At 42.6% G+C, this 24,582-nt stretch overlaps 1 protein-coding gene across 4 annotated transcripts in view; it reads right to left on the bottom strand.

Moving 5' to 3' along the window:
- GRAMD4 (GRAM domain containing 4) overlaps nt 1-24,582 on the bottom strand; it is a 108,638-nt gene that overhangs the window by 43,918 nt on the left and 40,138 nt on the right. For 3 of the 4 annotated variants that reach the window (XM_058190063.1, XM_058190062.1, XM_058190064.1), the window contains 2 exons: nt 23,454-23,658; nt 4,275-4,395 (listed from right to left, as the gene is read on the bottom strand). In XM_058190063.1, coding sequence (XP_058046046.1) covers nt 4,275-4,395; nt 23,454-23,609 — 277 coding nt within the window. In that variant the 5' untranslated portion in view covers nt 23,610-23,658. Of the gene's footprint in view, nt 1-4,274; nt 4,396-23,440; nt 23,659-24,582 lie in introns of those variants that run through there. The other variant, XM_058190065.1, reaches the window with a different exon arrangement.

Genomic DNA, 24,582 nt, shown 5'->3' with positions numbered 1-24,582 from the left:
GAGCAGGAGGAGCCTGTTCCTAATGCACTCATGAGAAAAGCTGCCAGAAGGCAAGAGCAGCTCAAGCAAAGAGGACGACTCGGGAGTAGGGCCAAGAGATGATTGGCCCCTCCCATAAGGCTTAAAAGACCAGCAATGGCATTTGGGCTCTTTGCCGGAAAACAACGTTGATAGCTTTGTCTTGCTGCATTTGTTTCGTATCGGCGTCTTCTGAACTTTTGCGAAGAAAGGCCTTTGGCAGTTTGCCTAATTGGACCAAGGTTGGTGATAGGACCGAGGAATTGTGTTGGGAGGAATTTGCTTTAATTTAGTTTGGACTACGCTGAGAATGAGTTAATTCTCAGCTGTGCTAAAAAGTTTGTTTGTTGTTCCCATATAGATGGATAGGTTGATGTGATTGCACGACCGCCTTAGAAAGGACGTTAAAAGGCTGTCTTCAGATCTATATCAAAGGTTTTAAGAGATAATTGTAATTATGCAAAATATGAATGACAACTATAGAATTTTTAAGGACACTTTGGGGAATGAGGGAAAGACTATAGAAAATGATTTTTGATTAAAAGAAATAATGTTACTTATGATGATACAAGATAGTGATTTCTAGAGGCAGAGGATGATAGCAGGAACTGAATAGTCTGTATTGGATTATTCCCAGGAAGATGGATAGGTTGATGTGATGGCATGACCGCTCTAAGAAAGGATAATAATGACTGCCTTTAGATTTATACTAAATGATTGAAAGAGAAAATGGAATTTATGAAAAATATAGATGATGACTATATGAAAATTTTTAGAGATACTTTGGAACTAGATATTTTCCAGGATAAAGGGATAGAATAGACTTTAAAAGAAAAGGGCTATCATATCATTTGAAAAGGGGAAAATATTGGACAAATGATATAATGAGAGGATGAAATTTGAAATATGTTTGAATATGTACCCGACCGATATCTTTTTCAACAAAGATTTGTATGTTTTATTTTGTTTTTAAAAAAATAAAAAAACTTGTAATAAAAAAAAGTTTGTTTGTTTTTACATTGACTTAGTTTCCTACTATCTACTTGGGCCTGGGTCACAACAGTCTGATTGTGTTTTACCTCCTCCTCCTTATAATTAGAGTGACTTAAAGAGCCTGTTTTAGTCACATTATATGGTTGTTCTGCACTTGAAAAGTGTTTTATTCCTAGTCACTCTGGCAATATATTCTGCCAAAATCTCCCTTACATTTAAGTAGACAGCAACTGCCTCTATTTCTGTACTAGCAATATACCTATAGTAATGGGCAATAAGAATTTCCTTGAAGAACAGAAGGAAAAGCTGCAATCAAGGTAATGGACAAAAGAAATTTGAGTCCAATACGGAAATGTTAATTCGAGAAAACAGACTGAATTATTCACCCTAGTTCTCTTGAAAATAAAGAGAAGGAGGGAGGGAGGACATTGAGACTTGCAGGATTCTGTTACTACAACCTTGCAATAAAATTAATATTAATTAAAATTATTCATAACATTGGTTTCATAGCCTGGTCTACCTCAAAGGGCGGATGTGTATACTTATGTATTGCTTTCCTCTGGAATTCTAGCCTGCGATCAAACACATGCTTCCAGGGACAGATTCCTACTTCTGTTCAGATATTTAGAATGGATGAAAACTGATAGAAAATATAACATTGCCTTGTAAATGGGTCTGAGCAAAACCTTGGAAGACAGAAGGAAGAACCAGAGCTTTGGCAATGGTCTAATAAAAGAAATCTGATACCAAAAGAGAGATGGGATTAAGAAAGCATCTCAGAAGGGAAACCTCCCTATTTCTCTGGAATGTAAAGATAGGGGAGAGGGGCGGTGCTTTCAGACTTACAAAATTCTTACTGTAAATCAGGGTGGATAAAAATGGATGGTTTTTTTTAAAAAAAAATAATTAAAAAAATCAGTTTTTTTATTTAAATTGGATTTTTCTGATTTAAATCAGATTTTTTTAAATTTTTATCAAATTTAAAGTTTAATAAAATGCTTTTGAAGTAAAAATCTATCTAAAGATACTTTCTATTTAAGATACATTAATAATTTAGCTTATTCAGCATGAAGCGGAGCTTAGTTACGCAGCACGAGACTGTATATTCTGCAATATTGGGACTGTCAGTGAGTCAACAGCAGGTCAGAGGAGGAGCCGCTGTGGGACAGAGATGACAGCTGCTCTTCAAAAATTATGATTTAAATCAAGTTGATTTAAATCAAGCCTTTTTACTAGTGATTTAAATCATGATTTAAATCGTGATTTAAATCAACTCGATTTAAATCAAATCCACCCTGCTGCGAATTTACAATAAATATAATATTAGTACTCACAGGTTGGGTTTCCTGTCCAGACAGCAGCACCTCCCACCGTTGCCAAGACTGCCTACCAACTAGAAGTCCGTGGCCAGCAACCTCGTGGGCCCCCAAAACAGAGATGGCAAGACGCCATCAACAAAAATATGCAAGCCGCAAGCCTGCGCCCTGGAGACGCAGCTGACTGTGCAAAGTGATGCTCAATGATCCGAAAAGCGGACCCTGCACCTGTGGAGTATGCTAGGAAGAAGAAGATTGAAGAAACTGAAAAGAAAAACAGAAGGAGCCACACTTGGAATACTGCAGTTTTTGTCACCATGATGTAAAAAAGATGTTGAGACTCTAGAAAGAGTGCAAAGAAGAGCAACAAAGATGATTAGGGGACTGGAGGCTAAAACATGAAGAACGGTTGCAGGAATTGAGTATGTCTAGTTTAATGAAAAGAAGGAGTAGGGGGTGACATAAGAATGTTCCAATATCTCAGGAGTTGCCACAAAGAAGAGGGAGTCAAACTATTCTCCAAAGCACCTGAGGGTAGAACAAGAAGCAATGGGTGGAAACTAATCAAGGAGAGAAGCAACTTACAACTAAGGAGAAATTTCCTGACAGTTAGAACAATTAATCAGCTGAACAACTTGCCTCCAGAAGTTGTGAATGCTCCAACACTGGAAGTTTTTAAGAAAACGTTGGATAACCCTTTGTCTGAAGTGGTGTACGGTTTCCTACCTAAGCAGGGGGCTGGACTAGAAGGCCTCCAAGGTCCCTTCCAACTCTGTTATTCTATTCTATTCTAAGATGGATTGGGTTTCCTGTCTGAACTACCTCGAAGGGCCGACGCACTATCCCTTCTTCACAACAACTGGGCAGATAAAGGATTGCTGCTGGATTTTTTTATCAGATAAATTTTGGAGATCTTAGTATACTGTAAATGTTATCTTCAGTGATAAGATGGAATCAAATAAATCAATCCTGCTATTCCTTTTATTTAGCAGATTTGCACAATTTCCATTTTTTTCACAGGGTTTTTCCTTACCACATCAATTATATCTTGCCACAAAATAGTTAAACAAACTAATGCTCTCTATCCCTTTCCAGTTTCGACAATAATTACTCAGATGCCATTCCTTGTTTATTTGTACATTCGAACCAGAGATTTATGGCATTTGGGAGAATGTTTCAAAAACATCCTGCTTCGGCTTCAAAGAGTTTTTACTTAATTTGGTTGCAATTTGCCTAGTTATCCAAAATGTTATAGCAATATAGCATCTCCTTGTGTTACTTGTCTTGCAAGCAGTTTTAGATATTTACTGCAGTCCTTATCCATTTAATGCTTATAGCTTAATTTTATACTGTACATAATTAAAAGAGTATACTTGAAAATATATCAAATGCATGAATTCATTGTGTGCGCCAAGACCAATATATTTGATAAATAGAAATTAAATGCACAAACAATTTAAACAAAGCCAAACTAGTCTTAAGCTCCAATGCTTAAACCATTACCCAAAGACCCTTACTACCCCTAAAAGAACTATGTTAATAACAGAATTTAAAAATGGGCTTGTTTTATTATCACAACCCAATTCCTGCTTCTATTCAATCATTAAAATATTCTGAACTCATAATGAATAGAAAGCAAACTGGTTTGGAGATTATTGTGTGCCGTAGACTTCTGACTAAACTAACAAATCTTCTCTCTTGAGCCATTCTTGAAAACTTGTTTCTAATCATGACTCCAAATTATAAATAGGGAAACTTAAAATATATACCTTTGCTCCAGAATGACAGGATTGTGTCAATTAAAAACACAGCGTCAACTAATAATGAGAGATAGATAGATAGATAGATAGATAGATAGATAGATAGACAGACAGACAGACAGACAGACAGACAGACAGACAGACGTGCACAATACTGAGTACACAAACTCAATTTCTTTGTACTTACGGAGAAAGTGCTTTTCCAGCAAGGCAATTTCCAAGTGGCCTTTGATCTCATTTAATCTGTCAGATTCTGTTCTGTTGTAATCGGGAACTCCTGTAGCCATGATGACAGTCCCAGGACCAGCCTACGGAGGGAGGGGGGGGAAGGGAGGGGTTATAAGAAAAGAGAAGAGATGCTGGCAGCTCAGAAACCAATCTCTGAAGGAAGAAAAAAAAAAAGGCAAGAGCATCCACACAAGCTGCTCACACACACACACTCCAAACTGAAAATATAAAGCAGTACATAAGCAATGGTTATTTTTTATTTACTAGTTTATCCGGGGCAAACCAAGAAACACAAACCTTTTGCACAGCGTTAGGCTGCTGACATGAATCAATGGAAGCTTATGAAAGGAACCGTATCTCTCACAGCGTGTTCTCGCATCATTGCGCCTGCTCAGACCTCCCCAGCAAACGCTTTGATTTCTGCAGCATGGTAGCATCATTATCTAAGCTCCCTCTGATTGGCTAGAAGCCTGCTCCAAATAAGGATCTTTCCAAGTCAATTATGGGCCGCGGTTTCAAAAGGGCCATTTAAACAATTATGAAGTCTGTAAACTGAAGTGTGCGGGCACTCAGGATAAATCCTTTCTCATGCATATGTAAAGAACAGTTTGCAGTGCAAGGAAAGGAAGAAGAAAGGAGAGCAGGGACGGTGAGGAGAGGAAAAATAAGCTTGTAACGTTTAAGATTCCTACCACTTTAATATCCTGGAGAGATTAACTTTAAAAAAAAAAATAGAGAATAGGGAGAGAGAGAATAGGACAGATAATGCAGCACTGCAAAGAGATTTATATGCTCATGTAAATTTGGGTATAAATAAAAATAAATTATCGGGGAGGGCGTGTGTTTGTGCATCAATTTCCAAGCAAGACAGAAGCTACACCGTTGCAGGACCTGGGTATGGCTAGTCTAGTGAAGAGAAGGACCAGGGGAGACATGATAGCAGTCTTCCAATATTTGAGCAGCTGCCACAGAGAGGAGGGGAATCAAGCTATTTTCCAAGGCACCTGAAGGCCAGACAAGGAATAATGGATGGAAACTGAACAAGGAGAGATTCAACCTGGAAATAAGGAGAAATTTTCTGACAGTGAAAACAATCAAGCAATGGAACAGAAGTTGCCTTCGGAAGTTGTGGGAGCTTCATCACTGGAAGCTTTCAAGAAGAGACTGGACAGCCATCTGTCACTACCAATAATGTAGACCAATGGTGTAGACCTATACCATTTGGTTGGGCTAGATGACTTACAAGGTCCCTTCCAACTCTGTTAATCTGTCATTCTGGTTGTAAATCATAAAGATCATAAAGCACATCACCACATGACTGGGCCTGATTTTAATACCTTTCTTGGGGGGGGGAGGGCTATCCATCAAAACTTTGAATGGTGTTTAAGAGATCGGTCATAAATTGGGGACTACAGTATAAACTTAAAGAAAGGAAGAGATGCGCATTTATGAGAAGGTGAGTGAGGGCTAAAACATCTTGTAAGAATAGATGGCTATGCATGAAATAGATCAAAAAGGAGCGAGAGAGTCAAGGTCACAACTGCCACTCTGTTAATAGTATAAATTATTATTCCTAAAGCTGCATCTGGGATTAGAACATGTTGCATAGGGATTACGGGAGCTGTTAGTAGTTATGCCTGGTGGGAAAAAACAATGCCTGGTGGGGAAAAACAATGTAAACAGTAAAATTTGCCTTAAAACATGTCCGTGTGTTATAATGAAATTAAAAATTTATATTGCTGTTGATCATTATAGGTTTTCCCCCTCCCAGGAAAATGGCACTGTAGCAAGAGATGTAGGTGAATTAGAAGGGACGAAAACTACATTTCAGAAATAAAGAATTAAACAGAAAATTCAACCACAGAGCTGCGAGGAAAAGATATACATTGATCAAGAATTCTTTGGGCAACAATGCTTTTTGTTGCCCACTTTTTAAACCTATAATATATACACAAACATTGAAAGTAAAACTGAAACGTGTGCTAATATCCTTATTTGCAACATGTTTCATTTACTTAGGGAATAGCACATTTAGATATAGTGAATCTTATATTGCCTATAGTGCAAAAAATTCAGATATAAGAGCTTTTAATTTTATAGTGGGATATTTTTTTCCGATGCATTCAATATACATATATCTAGAAATTGATTTTCTACATAGAACCTCGCCCCCCCAACCAACCAACATTTTAGGAATATGAATTCCTATGCAATCCTTTTATTTGGGTCTGTATGTTAAAAAGGAAATCAAAATCACTCCAGTTTTTGTCTTTTTTCTTGTTTTCTGGAAGATTAGCTATGCAGTCATCTGTGAAAAATAACATTGTATCGTCAATGACTGACCTAACCGTAAATAGGCCGGTAGGTTGGTGTCATTTTGAAAGGCTAAAATTGCACTCCATTATCTGCTTCAATGCTTTTACTGTGTTCTGAGAAATGGTGATAGTTCAAAAGCAGCCACTGAGATAATACACAAGTATTTCTGCCATTGAAATCAGGATTAAAAGTATGCAGATTAAGGCACTATCAAAGCAATCTAGAATCAATATAACAGAATTTAGTTCCATGTAACTGGATATAATTCCACAGTCATTTCTAATCCCCATCCCCTCTTAACTACAAGAGGCAATGATTTAATAATAAAAATGATGAAACAAGTTGTATTTGGGGCTTTTATTTTAACCCCAAATTCCTATCTCCCCATCAGTCTGATTTTCTTATTAACACACCCGGCCACACAAATGGAAAGTCACACTTGCTTAGCACTTATCTTTGTCCCCATAAGACATTAATCTAACTGCACGGTATTTTAGACACGTCAACGCGCAGTTCTTAGAAGGTGAAGCAGAAATGACTTTAAATTATAAACGAAGGCAAGGTTTTCACATAATTACTGAGGAAAAGGACATTTAGCATGCCTGTGCAGAAGTAAGTACCCTGGGTTCAGTGCCTTCCCAAGCTAGAATTTTATATTGGTTTATCTAGGAGTAGGACTCAAGGAACTCAGTCAAGCTTAATTCTGAGCCAGACTATTTAGCAGGGACAATCCGTTCTTCCAGAGTCACCTTCTCTCTTCTAATTTTGAAAACTGCACAACTTATTAATAATTTGAGAAAGGAATCACATAAAAACTGCAATACAAGCCCTACATAAAGCTTTATGTACTGTAATTAAACCTATGGTTTCTCCCAAGCCTGTAAGTGCTAGCAGAGTTGATATATTATGGGTTCTTATTACGTTATCTATGAGGACCCAAATGGGGCCTTGGAGGTGCCCTTTCCATTTAGCTGTCCCAGCCTTTTGAAATAGCCTTCCATCTGAAATTTAAGGGAATCTTACCCTTCTAGCTTTTCAGAAGCCATGAGGATCAGGCTCATTACATTAGCATTAGGCTAAAATAGGGGGTTGAGTCAGAAGGTTAATAGTTTGGTTGGTCTGGTGCCTGGTGAAAAGGATTGCTCTGTTTTTATTCTATTGCTTTTATCGATTGTTGTGAGATGATGTAATGGGTATTGGGAATGGCTTTGACAGATAGAAGGAATGGGCCACTACCAGGGGTGAAATTCAAATTTTTTTACTGCCGGTTCTGTGGGCGTGGCTTGGTGGGCATGGCAGGGGAAGGATACTGCAAAATCTTCATTCCCACCCCACTCCAAAGGAAGTATACTGCAAAATCCCCATTCCCACCCCACTCTGGGACCAGCCAGAGGTATTGGTATTTGCCAGTTCTCCAAACTACTCAAAATTTCCGCTACCGGTTCTCCAGAACCTATCAGAACCTGCTAGATGTCAACCCTGGCCACTACCAAGGCAACACTTAAGATTATTTATTTGTTGAAGTTGGCCCAAAAAATAATGGTTTACATTCCAGGGGTCTAAGGACCTGGAAGATATAATCTCAGAGCTACTGAATATAATCATTCAAAGCTTTTGTAGCACAGAGAACTACCAGAAGACTCAAAAAGGGCTGATGTTGCTCTAATCTACTAAAAGAGGGGAAATGGATCCTGGAAACTATCAACCAGTCAGCTTGACATCAAAACCTGGGAAAATCCTGGGAAAAAATAAATCAGTTGGAGAATTTGTGAGTGCCTAGAAACACAAGGCAATTACAAAAAGGACAAATGGGTTAGTTAGAAGCAGATCATGCCAGCCAGACAAATGTTATTGCCTTCTTTGACTAAATTACTGGATCAGGGAAATGCTGTGGACATATGTAGTATATTTGGACTTCAGTTAGGCATTTGACAAAGTAGACCAGAGCCTACTTCTTGGTGAGAAAACAATGTGGAATAGACAATACCACCAAGAGATGGATTTGCAGTTGGCTGACCAATCGCGCCCAACATGTAGGCCTCGATGGAACCATATCTATGGGGGGAAGCATGCAGTTGAGCACCTCAAGCTTCTTGCTTGGGCCTGGTGCTCTTCAACATTGTCATAAACAAGCTAGATGAGGAGCTAGAAGGGGAATTCATCAAATTTGCAGAAAACTCCAAGCGAAGGGGGAGAAGGGGGGGCATTGCTAACATTGCTAACAAGATAAACTCAAGATTCAGAAAGAACCTGACAAACTTAAACACTGGGCAACAAGATGCAGTTCAGTGGTGAGAAATGTAAGGTCCTGCACCTAGGCATGAAAAACTAAATGCATAGGTATAGAATAGGCAGTAATCTGAAAAATATGGTAGATCCCTCTCTCAGAGTATAAGATGCACCCTTTCCCCCCCAAAGGGTGAAAAGGGGCATTGGTTCTTACCTGAGATGCACCTTCTCGTTCGGTGAAGACAGCGGCCAGGATGGTGATGCTCTCCGTTCAGATTGGTGGACTGAGTCTGACAAAGTTGTTAGGTCCCACCTCTGTTGCCGGGGGATCCAGCTTTTGGCAAAGACGATGAATCAGACTCGACACGTCGAGAAAAAAAGGTAAGTAGGAGAAAGGCAAGAGACAGATCAGACAAGGAAAAGGGTGGGACTGGCCGCTGTCTTTACCGAACGAGAAGGTGCATCTCAGGTAAGAACCAATGCCCCTTCTCCGTATTGGTGAAGACAGCGGCCAGGATGGGACATACCAAAGCCCCCATGTCCCCACTACGGATGGGCCTCTGGCTGATCTGATGGCTCTCCCCTGATAACCACTTGCTGCAGGACCCTACGCCCAAAGGCCGCCTCCGAAGAAGCAAACCTATCCAGCTTGTAATGCTTGACAAAGGACGAAGGATTAGTCCATGTAGCCGCCCTGCAGATCTCTTGCAATGACGCCTGCTTAGCCCAAGCCAACTATGGGTTGAATGAGCCGTCACATGGTCGGGCCTTGAGTGGGATTGTAAATCATAGGCCTTAGCGATTGTCTGCCGTATCTACCTGCCAATGGTCGAAGACGTCACCTTAGTACCTAAGGAAAGAGGATTAAAGGAGACAAACAAAGACTCCATCCTACGAATGTCAGCTGTCCGTTTCAGATAGATACATAGTGCCCGATGAACATCCAACGAATGCCAGCGATGCTCAGATGGGTGCGAGGGATGTGGACAAAAATCAGGCAACACCACCTCCTGCATTCTGTGAAAAGATGTGTTTAGCTTGGGTACAAAGGACGGATCTAGACGCAGGACAACACAGTCCATGTGAAACACGCAAAGGTCGCTCCGGACAGAAAGAGCCGCCAGTTCCAAAATTCTGCACGCGGACGTGATCGCAAACAAGAAGGCAACTTTACAAGACAACAAGCGTAAACTGGTCTCCCGCAACGGCTCATAAAGTGGTCCTGTGAGCGAATTCAAAACAACAGCCAGGTCCCAGGTGGGATATCTATGCAATACAGGAGGGCACAGGTTAGTGGCTCCCCTCAAGAAGCGCTGAATGATTCGCTCCTGTGTCAAGGAAGAGAGATTCTTAGGAGTCAACACAGTAGCGAGTGCCGCCACCTGTCTCCGTAGAGTATTAGGGGAAAGCCCCCGTTCCAAACCATCCTGTAAGAAGTTCACAACATGCGACACCGAGGCCCGAAGAGGTAGGATTCCAACACGGCTACTCCAAGAGCAGAAAGCCCGCCAAGTGGCAGAATAAATCCGTTGAGTGGAAGGTCTATGAGAAGCCTGAATAGTTCGGATTGCGCCTAGTGAGATGTTGTCCCGTCTCAAAGTGCGCCGCTCAATCGCCAAGCGGTCAGTTGTATCCAGTGTGGATCCGGATGAACCACTGCCCCCTGGCTGAGAGAATCGACGGTTGGAGGTATCCGCCAGGGAGGAGCTATCGACAGAGACACCAGATCGGCGAACCATGACCTCCGTGGCCAATGAGGTGCTAGAAGGATGATCTCCGCCCGTTCGTCCACCACCTTGCGTACCACCTTCGCTAGGAGAGGGATGGGTGGGAAGGCGTAGAGCAGACCCGTCGGCCACGGGCTGCGAATGGCATCGACGCCTTCTGCTCGGGGAGATGGAAACCGTGTGTAAAAGCGCGGGAGTTGAGCGTTTAAGTGAGTCGCAAAGAGATCCACTGTCGGAATGCCAAAGCGTGCCGTCAGGGTCCGGAAAAGCGCTGGGTGTAGACGCCATTCCGAGGGGTCGATGGTCTGGCGACTCAACCAGTCCGCCTGCACATTGGCAGTTCCAGATATGTGTTCCGCCGTTAGTGACTGAAGGTGGCGTTCTGCCCAAAGACCCAATCTCATGGCTTCCCGCATTAAGGACCGGGACTTGGTGCCCCCTTGGCGATTTATGTGCGCCTTTGTGGCAATGTTGTCTGTGAGCACCAGGACGTGCTCGTTCGATACTGATTGTTGAAACTGACGGAGGGCTAGGTACACGGCTCGAAGTTCTAGCCAATTGATGTTGTGCCGTAGATCGTGGGCCATCCATGTGCCCTGCGCCAAGTCCGACTCGAAGTGGGCTCCCCAGCCGGAGAGACTGGCATCTGTCGTAACCACCAAGCGTTGTGGAGCGTGAAAGAGAACCCCCTTGGTCAGAGCCGGCGACCGCCACCAGTTGAGAGATCTGAGGACGTCCTGTGGAACCCAGACCTTGGTCGAAGATGATCCTCTGTCTGCCTTCTGGAATGGCAAAAGAAACCATTGAAGGTCCCTAGCGTGCAACCTGGCCCAAGGGGTGATAGAAATGGAAGATATCATCTTCCCTAGGAGTTGGGAGAGTAGATAGAGAGAAACCTTACGCTCCGTTGTACCTTGCAGGCAAGCTCCGCAAACTATTCTGACGCTCCTGAGAGAGATATACCCTGCCCTCAATAGAGTCAATCACCGCCCCAAATGAAGTATACGGGTTACGAGTCAATTGACTCTTTTCTCTATTGACAGTAAACCCGTGATCTGCCAAACAGTGCAGTGTTATACGCAAATCCCTAAGGGCCCCCTGAACCGAGGTTGACAAAATAAGAATGTCATCCAGGTAACACTGAAGACGAATTGCTTGGGATCGGAGGGAAGCCGCCAACGCAGCCAGCAGTTTAGTGAAACACCTCGGAGCTGAAGACAGCCCGAAAGGCAAGGCCGTATACTGGTAATGCACCCCTGCATAACAAAACCGTAAAAACTGTCTATGAGCGGGGCGAATAGGGACATGCAAATGCGCCTCAGTAATATCTATTGAAGTGAGGAAGTCCTGACGCCGTCTAGAATAGATTGTAAAGACTGCATTTTGAACCTTCTATAGACTATGTATTGGTTCAAACGTTTAAGGTCGAGGATAGGTCTCCACCCACCAGATGATTTGGGAACAAGAAACAGAAGAGAATAGAATCCTAGGCCATGTTGGTCCTGTGGTACCTTCTGAATAGCGTTTATGAGTAGAAGGTGTTGAATAGCAGCCTCCATGAGGATCTTTTTTGTTACGTCTCTAGAAACCGGGCAGCGAATGAAGAATTGTGGGGGAGAAGAAAGAAATTCCAATGATAAACCAGATCTGACCGTATCCCTGACCCAGCAGTCAGATGTAGTCTCGTCCCAATGGTCGGCATAAAGAGTTAATCTGCCGCCAATGGGCGAACTACTATGGCAGTTAACGTCGGCGTCGGATAGGACGGCTTCCTCCCCCTCGAAAGGGCCGTCTATTCATATCGGTCTACGCGAAAGGACCTGTCGTGTGACCCCGTTGCCTAGAAACATATGATCCTAAGCGGAATATCCAGCCCCAGTCGGATCCCGAGCGGAAGGCGATTAGAAAGTGGAGTGAATCGAGACTCCCTCGGCGCTGGACCGATGGCAAAATCTTTCTTTGTCTTTGGTTTCTATTAGCAGTGGCTCCAAACCATCCCGAACAACTTTTCCCCAAAGGGGTGGATGCCAGGCGCCACTTATGGCGGGTGTCCGCTGCCACCACGTAGCCAGATCATGCGGCGAGCAGCAACTGCAGGCGACATGGTTCGAGAGGCAAACCTGGCGGAATGTAAAGTGGCATCCGCTGAGAATTGTATGGCTGCCACGACCTTGTTGAGGTCCTGTTGGATTCTGATATCGTCCGGTGGCAATTTCTCTTGTAGCTCCTTGAGCCAGAGCAAAGTGGCCCTATTGAAAAGGATGCAGTGGCCGCAGACCGAATGGCCCAAGCGCCCCTTGGTGAGCTCGTTGTAACACTTGATCCGTCGCGGTCATCAGGACGCAAGGCCTCTTCAGGGTGTCCAGGTATAGCAGAAACTGCGAAAGAGGCCACTATTGGGCGTCAACCGTAGGTGGTTGCATCAAAGAAGCCAAGTCAGATGCCACGTTGAAGTGACGCCGGTCTGTTGACGAAGGGAGTGGAGCTGAGGTTGAGACGACCACTGTCTCTTAACAACGTCCACAAAAAGGCGAGGGGCGGAATAGTGTCCAAGGCTCGATCAGGTTCGGAAAATAGAGAAGCAGCGGGCCCCTGCGATGGAATGGATGATACCTCGCCGCTGGTGCATGAAGTTGAGTCACCTTTATGGCCTTGAAGAGCAGAGATTTAAATAAATTAGGCGGAAAAAGGCCTGTAAATGCCGGCTGGTCAGGGGCCATACCCTCATCGTCAGAGAGGTCCATCGCACGGCGGTCAGTTTCCTCCAATGCAGAAGGCTCAGTAAGAATAGAATCATTGGGGGAATCCGGGTCATCATAGGAGTGAGAGTCATCCTCCCCCTGATCAAGATGTCGGTTAGAAGCTGCAGAGCGGTCTGAGGTAACTCTGGAGGAGTGGCGAAGGCCCGCTTGAATGCCTTGTTGAATAGCTTGGGCAATCATGGCTTGTATGTCGCCAGAGGAGGGAGCAGAAATGCCCACAGTTTGGTTAGTGGTAAGAGCCACTGGATCGAGCTCCCTTCTTACTGCCTCTGGTTCCAGTAAATTGTCGCCACTAATTGGCTGTTCAGCAGGCAAATTAGAGGCTCCACCCCAGAGATTAGCAATAGATATTGGTAAAAGATCACCTTGCAACGACACCTGATCAATAGATACGGTGCTGGGGGAACCAGTTGGAGCGTGACCCTGATTGGAGGAACGAACCTGAGCAGAGGATTTAGATGCTGCCTTATCACAGATTTTGCAGGGCAAGATCGCGCTGTTTCTCATGTCTACTGACAGCCCTCGAACCAGATTTACTTGGTCTTGGCTTAATAGTGGAAGCGCTGTATGTACGGTCAGCTGGCAGTGCTGGGTCACGCTCCTGCATAGATGGTATCTCCCTGCTGGGAGAGTCAGAGTCATTAGCTCTCCTAGATTTACTTAAGGCTTTGGGCATGCTTGAACTATAAAGCAGGATGGCCAAATAAAGGGACAATGTAATTAAGGCAGGAAGAGCTTAATATATGGTTAGTCTTGAATGGCAAGTAGGCAAGTTTTCCTCTCCTTATGCTTGAAAGGTTGGAGCTCAGCGCTCCTATTAGCAGGCAGCCCACTCCAGGCAATTAATTAGCTGAAAGTATTTGTAAATTGCAGCTAAGTACTGAAAGGCTGTTGCCACAATAATGGGAGTGCAATTGCAGGCTATAAACAACGTAGCCAACTTGTGAAGTAAAATGCCTGCTAAGGTCGGAACTCAGCGTTCCTGTGAAATTGGCTCAGCCGATGTGAAAAAATAGGCGCGAAAATTGCAGCCGTTTGAAAATGGCGCCATGAAAAGGAAAAGAGCGCGGCTGCAAGGAAATTAGCGCCGGCTTGCTGGCCAATTCCAGGTGATCACGGCCAGAAAAAAAGGAGGGAAAGTGTTGCCAGTGAAAGGCAACACTAGAAGAGGACGAGGAAGCCTAAAATAGCTCTGCTAAACTCCTCCGAGCAGAAACCGTGCTAGCCGCTCTGCCGCTGCCAATACACAACTGTCAAAACTTAAAAGAAAGGCAAGCAGCTTCCCTCCGGCCGTGGGAGCGTGAAAACTCCACCGCCCCCCCGCGGCTTTAATCCTTGGATCGTTAAGCTTCCCACCAGTTTCTGTCAGGGGGAAAACAATGGGAAAAGGTTCTTTAGTAAAAGAACCTTCCTGTCAGCCGCGGGGCCCCAGCCCAGGGCAACAAATATTGTCACCTGCGGGGACTTTGACAAACCAAAAAATAAAAATAAAATAAAAATAAAACTCACAAGTCCAAAGATACAATCACAAGTCCAGAGAATAGATCGAATACAGTCCAAAGTCAAACCGGAATATTGGTGAAAATATTAGTTAGAATGAAGAGAAACTCTCGACGTGTCAGTCCAGACTGACGGACTGAGCCAAAAGCTGGGTTCCCCGGCAACAAAGGCGGGACTTAACAACTTTGTCAGGCTCAGTCCACCAATCTGAACGGAGAGCATCACCCATCCTGGCCGCTGTCTTCACCAATACGGAGAATTTGGATGTGTCTTATACACCGAATGTAGCCCCGCCCACCCACTGGCCCCCACACTTTGGCCTCTGCTCCCAGCAATTTACCTCCTTGCAGCAACCAGCAAGAAGATACAGCCCATTTCAGCTTCAGCACAGCCTAGTTAGCACAAGTTGATTGTCTGTTGGCTCGGCCTCCCTGCTGTTTTGCAATGGCCTCTGCTGCTTGCTGCAAGGAGATAAATTGCTGGGAGCAGATTTTTTTTTCTTGTGCTAATCAAGTTATGCTGAAAACGAAAATGAAAGTAAAGCAGGCTGTTTGCTGCAACGAGGCAAAATTGCTGGAAGGCAGAGGCAGATTTCTTTTTCTTGTTTTCCTCACCAAAAAAGGTAGATGCATCTTACAGTCTGGAGCATCTTATACGTCGAAAAATACGGTAGGTGTTTTAGTGAACCACTACTGAAGTATAAGCCAGCAATATGCTGTAGCTGCCAAAAAATCCAATGCAGTCCTAGGCTGTATCAACCCACGGATAGTGTCTTGATCAAGAGAAGTGATAATACTGTTTTAAACTGCACAAGTGAGGTCACAGAGAAGAGCAACAAAGATGAAAAGGCATCTGGAGGTTAAAACATACGATGAACAGTTAAGGGAACTGGGTAGGTCTAGCCTATCAAAGAGAAGAATTTAACACAGAGAAAAGAGGGTCAATCGGACCTTTCGCCGTGAGCTGAAAACGTATTTGTTTATTCAAGCGGGACTGGCTTAAATTTTTAAATTTTTAATTCTAAACAATTTTAAATCGGGGTTATTATTTATATATTTTAAGGGTTTTAAATTTGATTGTTTTAATTCCGGCCATTTATGAATTATGTTCGTTTTAAGTTCTTGTTTTAATTGTATATTGTGCTGTTTTTTATGACTTGGTTGTGCACCGCCCTGAGTCCTTCGGGAGAAGGGCGGTATAAAAATTTAAATAAATAAATAAATAAATAAATAAATAAATAAATTTATTCTCCAAAGCATCTGAGGGCAGGACAAGAAGTAATGGGTGGAAGCTTGTTAAAAAGAGATGGAACCTTGTAGGAAGTTAGCACCCACCCTCTCCTAGAAGAATATGGATATATGAATATTAATATTTTAGGAAATATTAAAAAGGGCAGTATATTATATTTCTCTAGATGAGAAATGGAGAAACATGTTTTAAGGACAAAGCAGCTTCCTGCCTCCCCCCACCTTTGTCAATGGACCAGAAGCAGAAACTCATTCTCCCCACCTTTGTCAATGGAGCATCATCTGCAACACAATAGGACCCATCTAGCAACAGGAACTCACCACATGGCACCTAGGAAGATTACATCAGCCATCAAAGCTAGCTAAGACCCCCCACTCCCTGGGGGTCTGACAACCAATCAGGATACTCTTCCTGTGCCCCAGGAAGTTCAAAGCTCAGGGAAAACATAAAACCAAGGCACACTCAGCATCTCAGCCCTTTTCTGTTCAGGAACTCAAGCCATCTGATCCTGTCCACCATTAAACCATCTTTCCAAGCAGTCTCCATGTTTCCAGTATCTTTTTCCCCACTTGGAACTGAACCCAGATGGACATTTCTTCCAACAACCTAGAACTAAGGAGAAATTTCTTGATAGTGAGGCCAATCAATGGAACAAGTTGCCTCCAGGAATTGTGGGTGCTCCATTGCTGGAGGTTTTCAAGAATAGACTGGACAACCATTTGTCCAAGATCATCTAAGATCTCCTGCCTTGAGCAGGGGTGGCCGTCAACTAGAAGACCTCCGAGGTCTCTTCTAGCCCTTGGGGTTGGTTTGGGCCTGCCCCTGACAGAGGGCACTATTACTATATTATTTATGTTACGTTTTGTTCATTTTTAATGCATTGCGTTTGGTTTCTTGTATGCTGGTCAAAGCCAGTTTGAACTGGAATGGAACAGAAACCTTAATGCTGTAATGAATAAATAATTGAAAAAAATGTCAGCCTCAGGATGTAGATCAGTTCAATAAATCAAATCCACATTAAGACTAAAATGGCATTTTTATTAAGATTGGCTATAGAAACAGAAGCATCCAAGTTTGACTGTGTTTTATTTCTTCTCTTTGTTATACTCATGTGAATTAGGGGGACATATGTCTAAAATGTTTACACATACTTTCTTCATTGTTTAGGCTTAAGCAATGTTTGCTTGTTGCCTTTGTAATGGATCTCCCCCAGGGGTGAAATCTAAAAATTTTCTGTACCGGTTCTGTGGGCGTGTCTTTGTGGGCATGGCAGGAGAAGGACATTGCAAAATCTCCTTTCTCACTCCACTCCTGGAGGAAGGATACTGAAAAATCTCCATTCCCTCCACATTCTGGGGCCAGCCAGCCAGCCAGCCAGAGGTGGTATTTGCCGGTTCTCTGAACTACTCAAAATTTCCGCTACCAGTTCTCCAGAACCTGTCAGAACCTGCTGGATTTCACCCCTGATCTCCCCTCTCTGTAAGGCTCTACACTTTACTCTCTACATTTCTCTTTACTATCTACACTTAACATAGCTATTGGCCAAAGCAACCACACCCACACATGTAGAATTCAAGCTTACTACTTCAATATATTCTCTATTCTTTATTTGTTATTATCTTCTCAGTCTGGTAGCCTGGGAACAGACAGATAAGGCTCTATAAAGCTTAAGGTGGGGTGGGGTCCATTCTGGATCTTAAAGATCAGCAGTTAGCGGTTCGAATCCCTAATGCTGCGTAACAGGATGAGCTCTCGTTACTTGTCCCAGCTTCTGCCAACCTAGCAGTTCGAAAGCACGTAAAAAAATGCAAGTAGAAAAATAGGGACCACCTTTTGTGGGAAGGTAACAGCGTTCCATGCGCCTTCGGCATTTAGTCATGCCGGCCACATGACCACAGAGATGACTTTGGACAGCGCTGGCTCTTCGGCTTTGAAACAGAGATGAGCACCAGCCCCTAGAGTCGGGAACACCTAACACATATATGCGAGGGGAACCTTTATCTTTACCTAAAGTCTCAAAACTAATTCTGCACTTGAGGCCTCCCACTTTCCTGGCTGAGTGTTTCCCAACAGCAGCTCAAATCAGAAGTTGATAGGGCTGATTAGCATTTGGGATTAAAGACAAAAAACATTCTTCCAAGCATGCCAGGATGCATATGGACCAGTGGTAGGTTGCCCCCGGTTCGGACCGGTTCACAAGAACAGGTAGTAAAACCAGCGGGTGGCTCTGCCCACTGACCCGGACATCATCAGGAAGCTTCTGCGCATGAGTGCGTGGCCCCACTGCAAACCGGTAGTAAAAGTAAGTAGAACCTACCCCGATATGGACCCCTATCCACAACACCATTGGACATGTCTTTTCCTGACACTGCTTCAACTGCAGATGATAATTGCACAAATCCCAGGAAAAGATGCAGCTGCTTTAATGAACTGCCTGCAAGTGCTAAGTTAACATCCTGACATGTTCACCAAATGGCCTTTTGTCCCTCAATTCCAAGTGACATACTATCCTAAAAGTTAACACTGCAACTGTCGCTGTTTTATAAATTTCCATCTTTTTCTGATTGGGAAGCTTTTTTTAGCACTTCATGCGCTATAAGGCAAGAGAGAAGTGTTTCAGCAATTAATATTCTATCCTTCAGTTAAAACTTGTCAGAGAGGGAATTATGCAACACCTAGTTTTAAGAGACAGAGGAACAATTAAATCTAGCAGCGCCAACATTAATTAAACTTAAGAAAAATGTTGGAAAGCTTCTATACCCAACAAGCCTCTATTCTATATTTGGCGCAACAAATCTTTTTCTCCAGTTACATCCACCCACCGTATTATGCAATGATTCTCAACAGTCAGATTGCAAAAATGGGGGAGTCCAAAAAGCTGCAAGAGAAATTTCACTCATTTGGCTGATATGTAGCTGGCTTACTAGCATCCAGATATGATAACAAAAGCAATGTTCCTTGAAATACTTGAAATCCTAAGTTGCATTAACAGAGAGATACAATCAAAATCAAGTGAGGTACTAATACCACTCTATAAAGTCTTAGTAAGACCACACCAAGAGTACTGCATCCAGTTTTGGTCATCACTCTATAAAAAAGATGTTGAGACTCTAGAAAGAGTGCAGAGAAGAGCAACCAAGGTGATTAGGGGACTGGAGGCTAAAACATACAATGAACAATTGCAGGAACTGGCATGGCTAGTCTAGTGGGGAGAAGGACCAGGGACGACATGATAGCAGTGGTCCAGTATTTGAAGGGCTGCCACAGATAGGAAGTGAGTCAAACTGTTTTCCAAAGCATTCGAAGGCCAGACAAAGAATAATGGATGGAAATTGATCAAGGAGAGATTCAACCTAGAAATAAGGAGAAATTTTCTGACAGTGAGATCAACCAACCAATGGAACAGAAGTTGCCTTCAGAAGTTTTGGGAGCTTCATCACTGGAAGCTTTCAAGAAGAGACTGGACAGCCATTTGTCAAAAACGGCATAAGGTCTGCTTCAGCGGGGGATTGGACTAGATCAGGGGTCTCCAACCTTGGCAACTTTAAGCCTGGCGGACTTCAACTCTCAGAGCTGGCTGGGGAACACCAGGCTTAAAGTTGCCAAGGTTGGAGACCCCTGGACTAGATGACCTACAAGGTCCCTTCCAACTTTATTAATCTGTATCTGTATCTACTTTTATATATATTTGTTTATACACACATACAAATTTTGTATACCACCTCCCTCAGAGACTTGGGGCCATTAAAATAACAATTCTGACACAAACAAAAATCCCCAACGCAACAAATCCCCCAAAATATAACAGAGTTAACCTGAATCCCCCCATCAACACCAAATTTTTAATGAAATATGCCGTTTCCAGAAACAACAGAACTACAGAACACTCTTCCAGTACATGGAACTATTGAGAAGGAATGCTTTCAGAGCCCTCAATTCAAATAGGTGGGACTTTTATCTTCTTGAGATGAATGCAGAGAATAAGAGAAATGAGTGCTGAAAATAAGAGAACTGGTTCTGAAGATACGCAAAGGCTTAACCACAAAGAGATTAGAAAGTTAAGAACAGATCTGATTATATCAGAAATGTAAAAAAAAAGCTTCTGACACGTGATAGTTAAGATGCTAGAGCAGTGGTTCCCAACCAGTGTGCCGCGGCACTAAGGGGTGCCGTGAGATCTTTTGAGGGTGCCGGGAACTTTTGAGCTACGGAGATTTTAAATATCTATTTCCTTATAAGGGTGCCGGGAACTTTTGAAAGGCTTTCCAAGGGTGCCTCAAACAAGAAAAGGTTGTGCCTCAAACAAGAAAAGGTTGGGAACCACTGTGCTAGAGTGATACAAAGAAGATACAAAGAAGCTCACTTGATGACTTTGAGCCAGTCACTAATTCAGCTGAACCTTTTTCAAAGGGTTGTTATTGTAGGGGGGAAAGAGAAAAAAAAATAATATAGCACTTTCTAAACGTCCTAGATGAATGGTGGGATATAAATATAATAAATAAAATATTTCCTGTGTTTATTCAGTGTTATAAGTTGTCTGGTTTTGGCTTAATCATTAAATAAATTCAGCCACTTTTTTTTGGTAAACTAACCCTGGTTTATGAGATATGGTGATATGTGAACCCAGTCAGTTGTGGCTTATTCGATAAAAGTTTAAGGAGCTCTGTGAACAGGGTCATTTAGAGAAACATTTTAACACCCATAAAGTTTTCGCAGTAAAGCTTTAGAGAAAGGGGGGGGGAACCACTCAAGAGTTTCAACTAATCTCACAGCTAACAAATAAAACTTAATATGAACCTAAAACACATACAAAAGAATCAGAAAGAAATAAAATGCTTTTAGTTTTGTGAGAAAACCAACAATAGGGTTAAAACAAACTTAACAATACTAGCCTTGAGAATGCTTTGCTTTGATGAACCTTCCAAATCACCTTTCAAGGTCACCTCATTGGAGTCAATATAAGAGCTCATCTATCTACTTTCTTTTCATGACATGGCACAGAGCAAGTTATTTTTAACTGAGGAGTTTGGAACAAGCAAGTCCACAACATTTTAGAACGGCCACTAGAGAGATCTCGTTACTTTCACTGTGCTCTGAATTTAAAAACCTGTATCATATTAGTACAATTTAGCTGCCTTTGGCTGCTCCAGACTTAAAAGTCCATGTTTGTTCAAATAAAATAAAGATATTACTTTATTTTAAAGTTAAGATATTACGTTTTTACTAAAACATAAAGATAATAATAATGATCTTTAAACATAATAAAGATATTAAGTTTTTACATTTCATTCTTCTTCAAACTTAAAATTGGGGGGGGGAATCAGATTTGGCTCTAATCCAGAGGTCTCCGACCTTGGCCACTTTAAGACTTGTGGACTTCAACTCCCAGAGTTCCTCAGCCAACTTTGCTGGCTGAGGAATTCTGGAAGTTGAAGTCCACAAGTCTTAAAGTGATCAAGGTTGGAGACCCCTGCTCTAATCTCTCTGGCAAAGAATCTCTTCTCTCAAGATCCAATACAGACTTTCAATATAGATTCCTATCTCAGAAAGATGAAATATGGAAGGACCAAAGTCACTTCCCTTTACATTTACATTTTTGATTTTCGGGGATCTCCAGATTTCATCAGTATATAGGCAGCAAGAAAGATAAGATATGCCATCCTCCTCCTAACGACTGTTTGCATCAAATTCCAAATTCTTTATAACTACATTTTATATTACTGCATGCATAGAGTATGCACGCCCAATTTTTTAGTTTAGTTTGTTTATTTATTTGTGAAATTTATAAAACCGCCTCACAATTCGTGAGCACATCAATAATTATTTTTTTAAAAACCCAAATTAAATAAAAAGATAAAGACATAGCCTAATTTGAGTGTAATACATCCCTCTGTAAGAAAATTTCCAGATATATTGAAATATCATTCCCAATAATATCAACTAATATTGGATGGGTAATGAATTAATGAGTTCTTCAGGAAATGCAAACATAGCTAAGCATAATGTATAGTTGGGGACCAACAAGAAAAATTAAAATAGGAAACACAATTTTAGTTTAAATTATTTTGCAAGGATTTAATTTTATGGCCCCAGGGAGGGTGCATAAGGAGCCATAGAATTTTGGTGGTTTCCATTTTTATAGACTCGAGGAGTCTAGGAGTCAAATGATCATGTGGCTCTTTGGGCCCTCTGCTGTGGCTCTCTGTTGGGTGATCCCACCCCTGGCTGTCTCCGTCCCTCACACTCCCCTCCCAGTTACTCCTCGCCTGGCCTGAGAAGTTAAGGGCAACAGTGGGGGATGGAGAAGCAGCAGGGGCAGAGACAGAGAGATACAGAGAGAGGGGGAGAGAGACATAGAGAGATACAGAGAGAGCGGCTGGGGGGCGGGGAGGGAGGGAGGGAGGGGAGAGAGAGAGATGTCAAAAGGTTTTTGTGGTTCCCGATGTTTTTTAACAACCGGTTCTCTGCCCTAATGACTGATTGGGTAGGTGTGGCTAAGAGGTCATGTGACTGGTGGAAGTGAGTGACATTGAGTTGGCCACGCTCACCCAGGTTTTGTGGCTCCCGGTGTTTTCTTTTCTGTTGGAAACAGGCCCAAATGGCTCTTTGAGTGGTTAAGGTTGCAGACCCCTGTTATAGGCCAAGAAGGGAAATATCCTCCCCTCGAATTGTATCTCATAGTTTCAGTGAAAAAAGTCCATCACTGCTGTATTTCATAGCACTAAAAGAAAGCCATCTGAAATGACTTCCCTTAGCCAAAAAAAAACCTCGTATCCATCAATTTCAAAGCACTCATATTACACCCAGCTATCCTGAGAACTGAAGTAATAATGGAAAGAATATTTAATAAGCCCCTTCTTCCCTCCAAAAATGAATGCCGCTGAAAGGTGACAAGGCAAAAACGCTCCATCCATCTTTGCTTCCCATGCTTTAGGCCAGTGGTGGCGAACCTTTTACTCACCGAGTGCCAAACAGTTACTCCATCTACACATGTGCACTGTGCACCAGTACTCTCGCACGCATGCGCAAATGTGTGCACATGTGCTGGAGAGCTCCAAAGACCACCTGGGCCTCCTGAATTGCATGCATGCGCACCGGAGGCCCGAATACCAGCTGAGGTGCGTGTACAGCCAAAGATGCAGGTGAGTTGGGCAACAGCTTGCATGCCCGGAAAGATGGCTCTGTGTGCCACCTCAGGCACATGTGCCATAGGTTCGCCATCGCAGCTATAAGCCTAGTAAAGTTTTGAATGTGTACTTCTTCTGCCACAGGTTCTCCATCCATTCAGATTGCTCAGGCTGGGTTTCTTCAAAATAGGCGACAGCAATAAAATGTGCGAATACCTTAAATACTTACAGGGTCTCTCAGTTCATCGTAGCCTGATGTACGAGGTATTTTCATAGGGATTTCATCTCCACATTCAGTATCTGAAGCATTGGGAGACTCTGCTAAGTCCGGGAAGTCATCTCTCCTATGTCCTCTGAACCTTATTTTGTCCAGCCTCTTTAGCATGTTCAGCACTGCACCTTTCTGCTTTATCTTAACATGACGGTTGGAGTCCCTGAAGAACACAAAAGGGAAAAGGAGAGGAAAGCGTAAGATTTTTTTTATCAGGACATGTATTTAACATAGGTTGCCTTCCTGTCTCTTGCGTAACAGGAGAACAATTTTTTTTAAAAGAGCTGCCCAAAGAATTAAGGATATAGGAGCACAAAATGATATAGCTATCCTTAGTAAGGTAGGTAACTTGAAATGGCTGAGCAAACGCAAACGTACTTTTCAAGTAGACAGCTATTTGAAATTACAACTGCCAAAAGATCTTAGGGAGCTATTTACACGAGCGAGGTTCGAGCACCTTGACACAATGGTCAGATATGGGAGATTCCATTCTATACCCTGCAATGAGCGTCTCTGCATTTGCGGAGCGGCAGAGGTAGAAGACCTGGCTCACGTCCTATTTGACTGTTGCTTGTATAAGGGGGTGAGAGACAGGTATCTTGGTCCATGTACCAAACAAATGACCCATTGGAATCCCCATATCAAAACAACTATGTGTGGCCAGAACCTGAAAATAACATTTAACACAGCACAGTACTCAAAGAATCACAGTAATACACAGCCAGTCCTTCCCACAGCAAATAAGCATAAACTTATCAAAGACCAAAGATGAAATCTTACTGAATCCATAATCTTCCATACTGACAGCTGCACATCTTGCTGGGGTTGAAGTTAAACCTGTTTCTCCCCATTCCAAGACTTACAGTCACAGGAACAAAATGCAACACTTATTTAGAGATATATATCCAAGCACCATAAGCTTATTGATGAAAACTCACACATCCCATCAGATTACTTTCTCATTGGCTTCATGTGGATATTAGGGTAGGGAAGAAAGTTGAGCCCTGTGGCAGTCTACAAAAGAATAGAATAGAATAGAATAGAATAGAATAGAATAGAATAGAATAGAATAGAATAGAATAGAATA

This window comes from Ahaetulla prasina, chromosome 7 (genome assembly GCF_028640845.1).
Source record: "Ahaetulla prasina isolate Xishuangbanna chromosome 7, ASM2864084v1, whole genome shotgun sequence".
Taxonomy (NCBI): Eukaryota; Metazoa; Chordata; class Lepidosauria; order Squamata; family Colubridae; genus Ahaetulla; species Ahaetulla prasina.
This window is presented reverse-complemented; position numbering and strand designations above follow the sequence as displayed.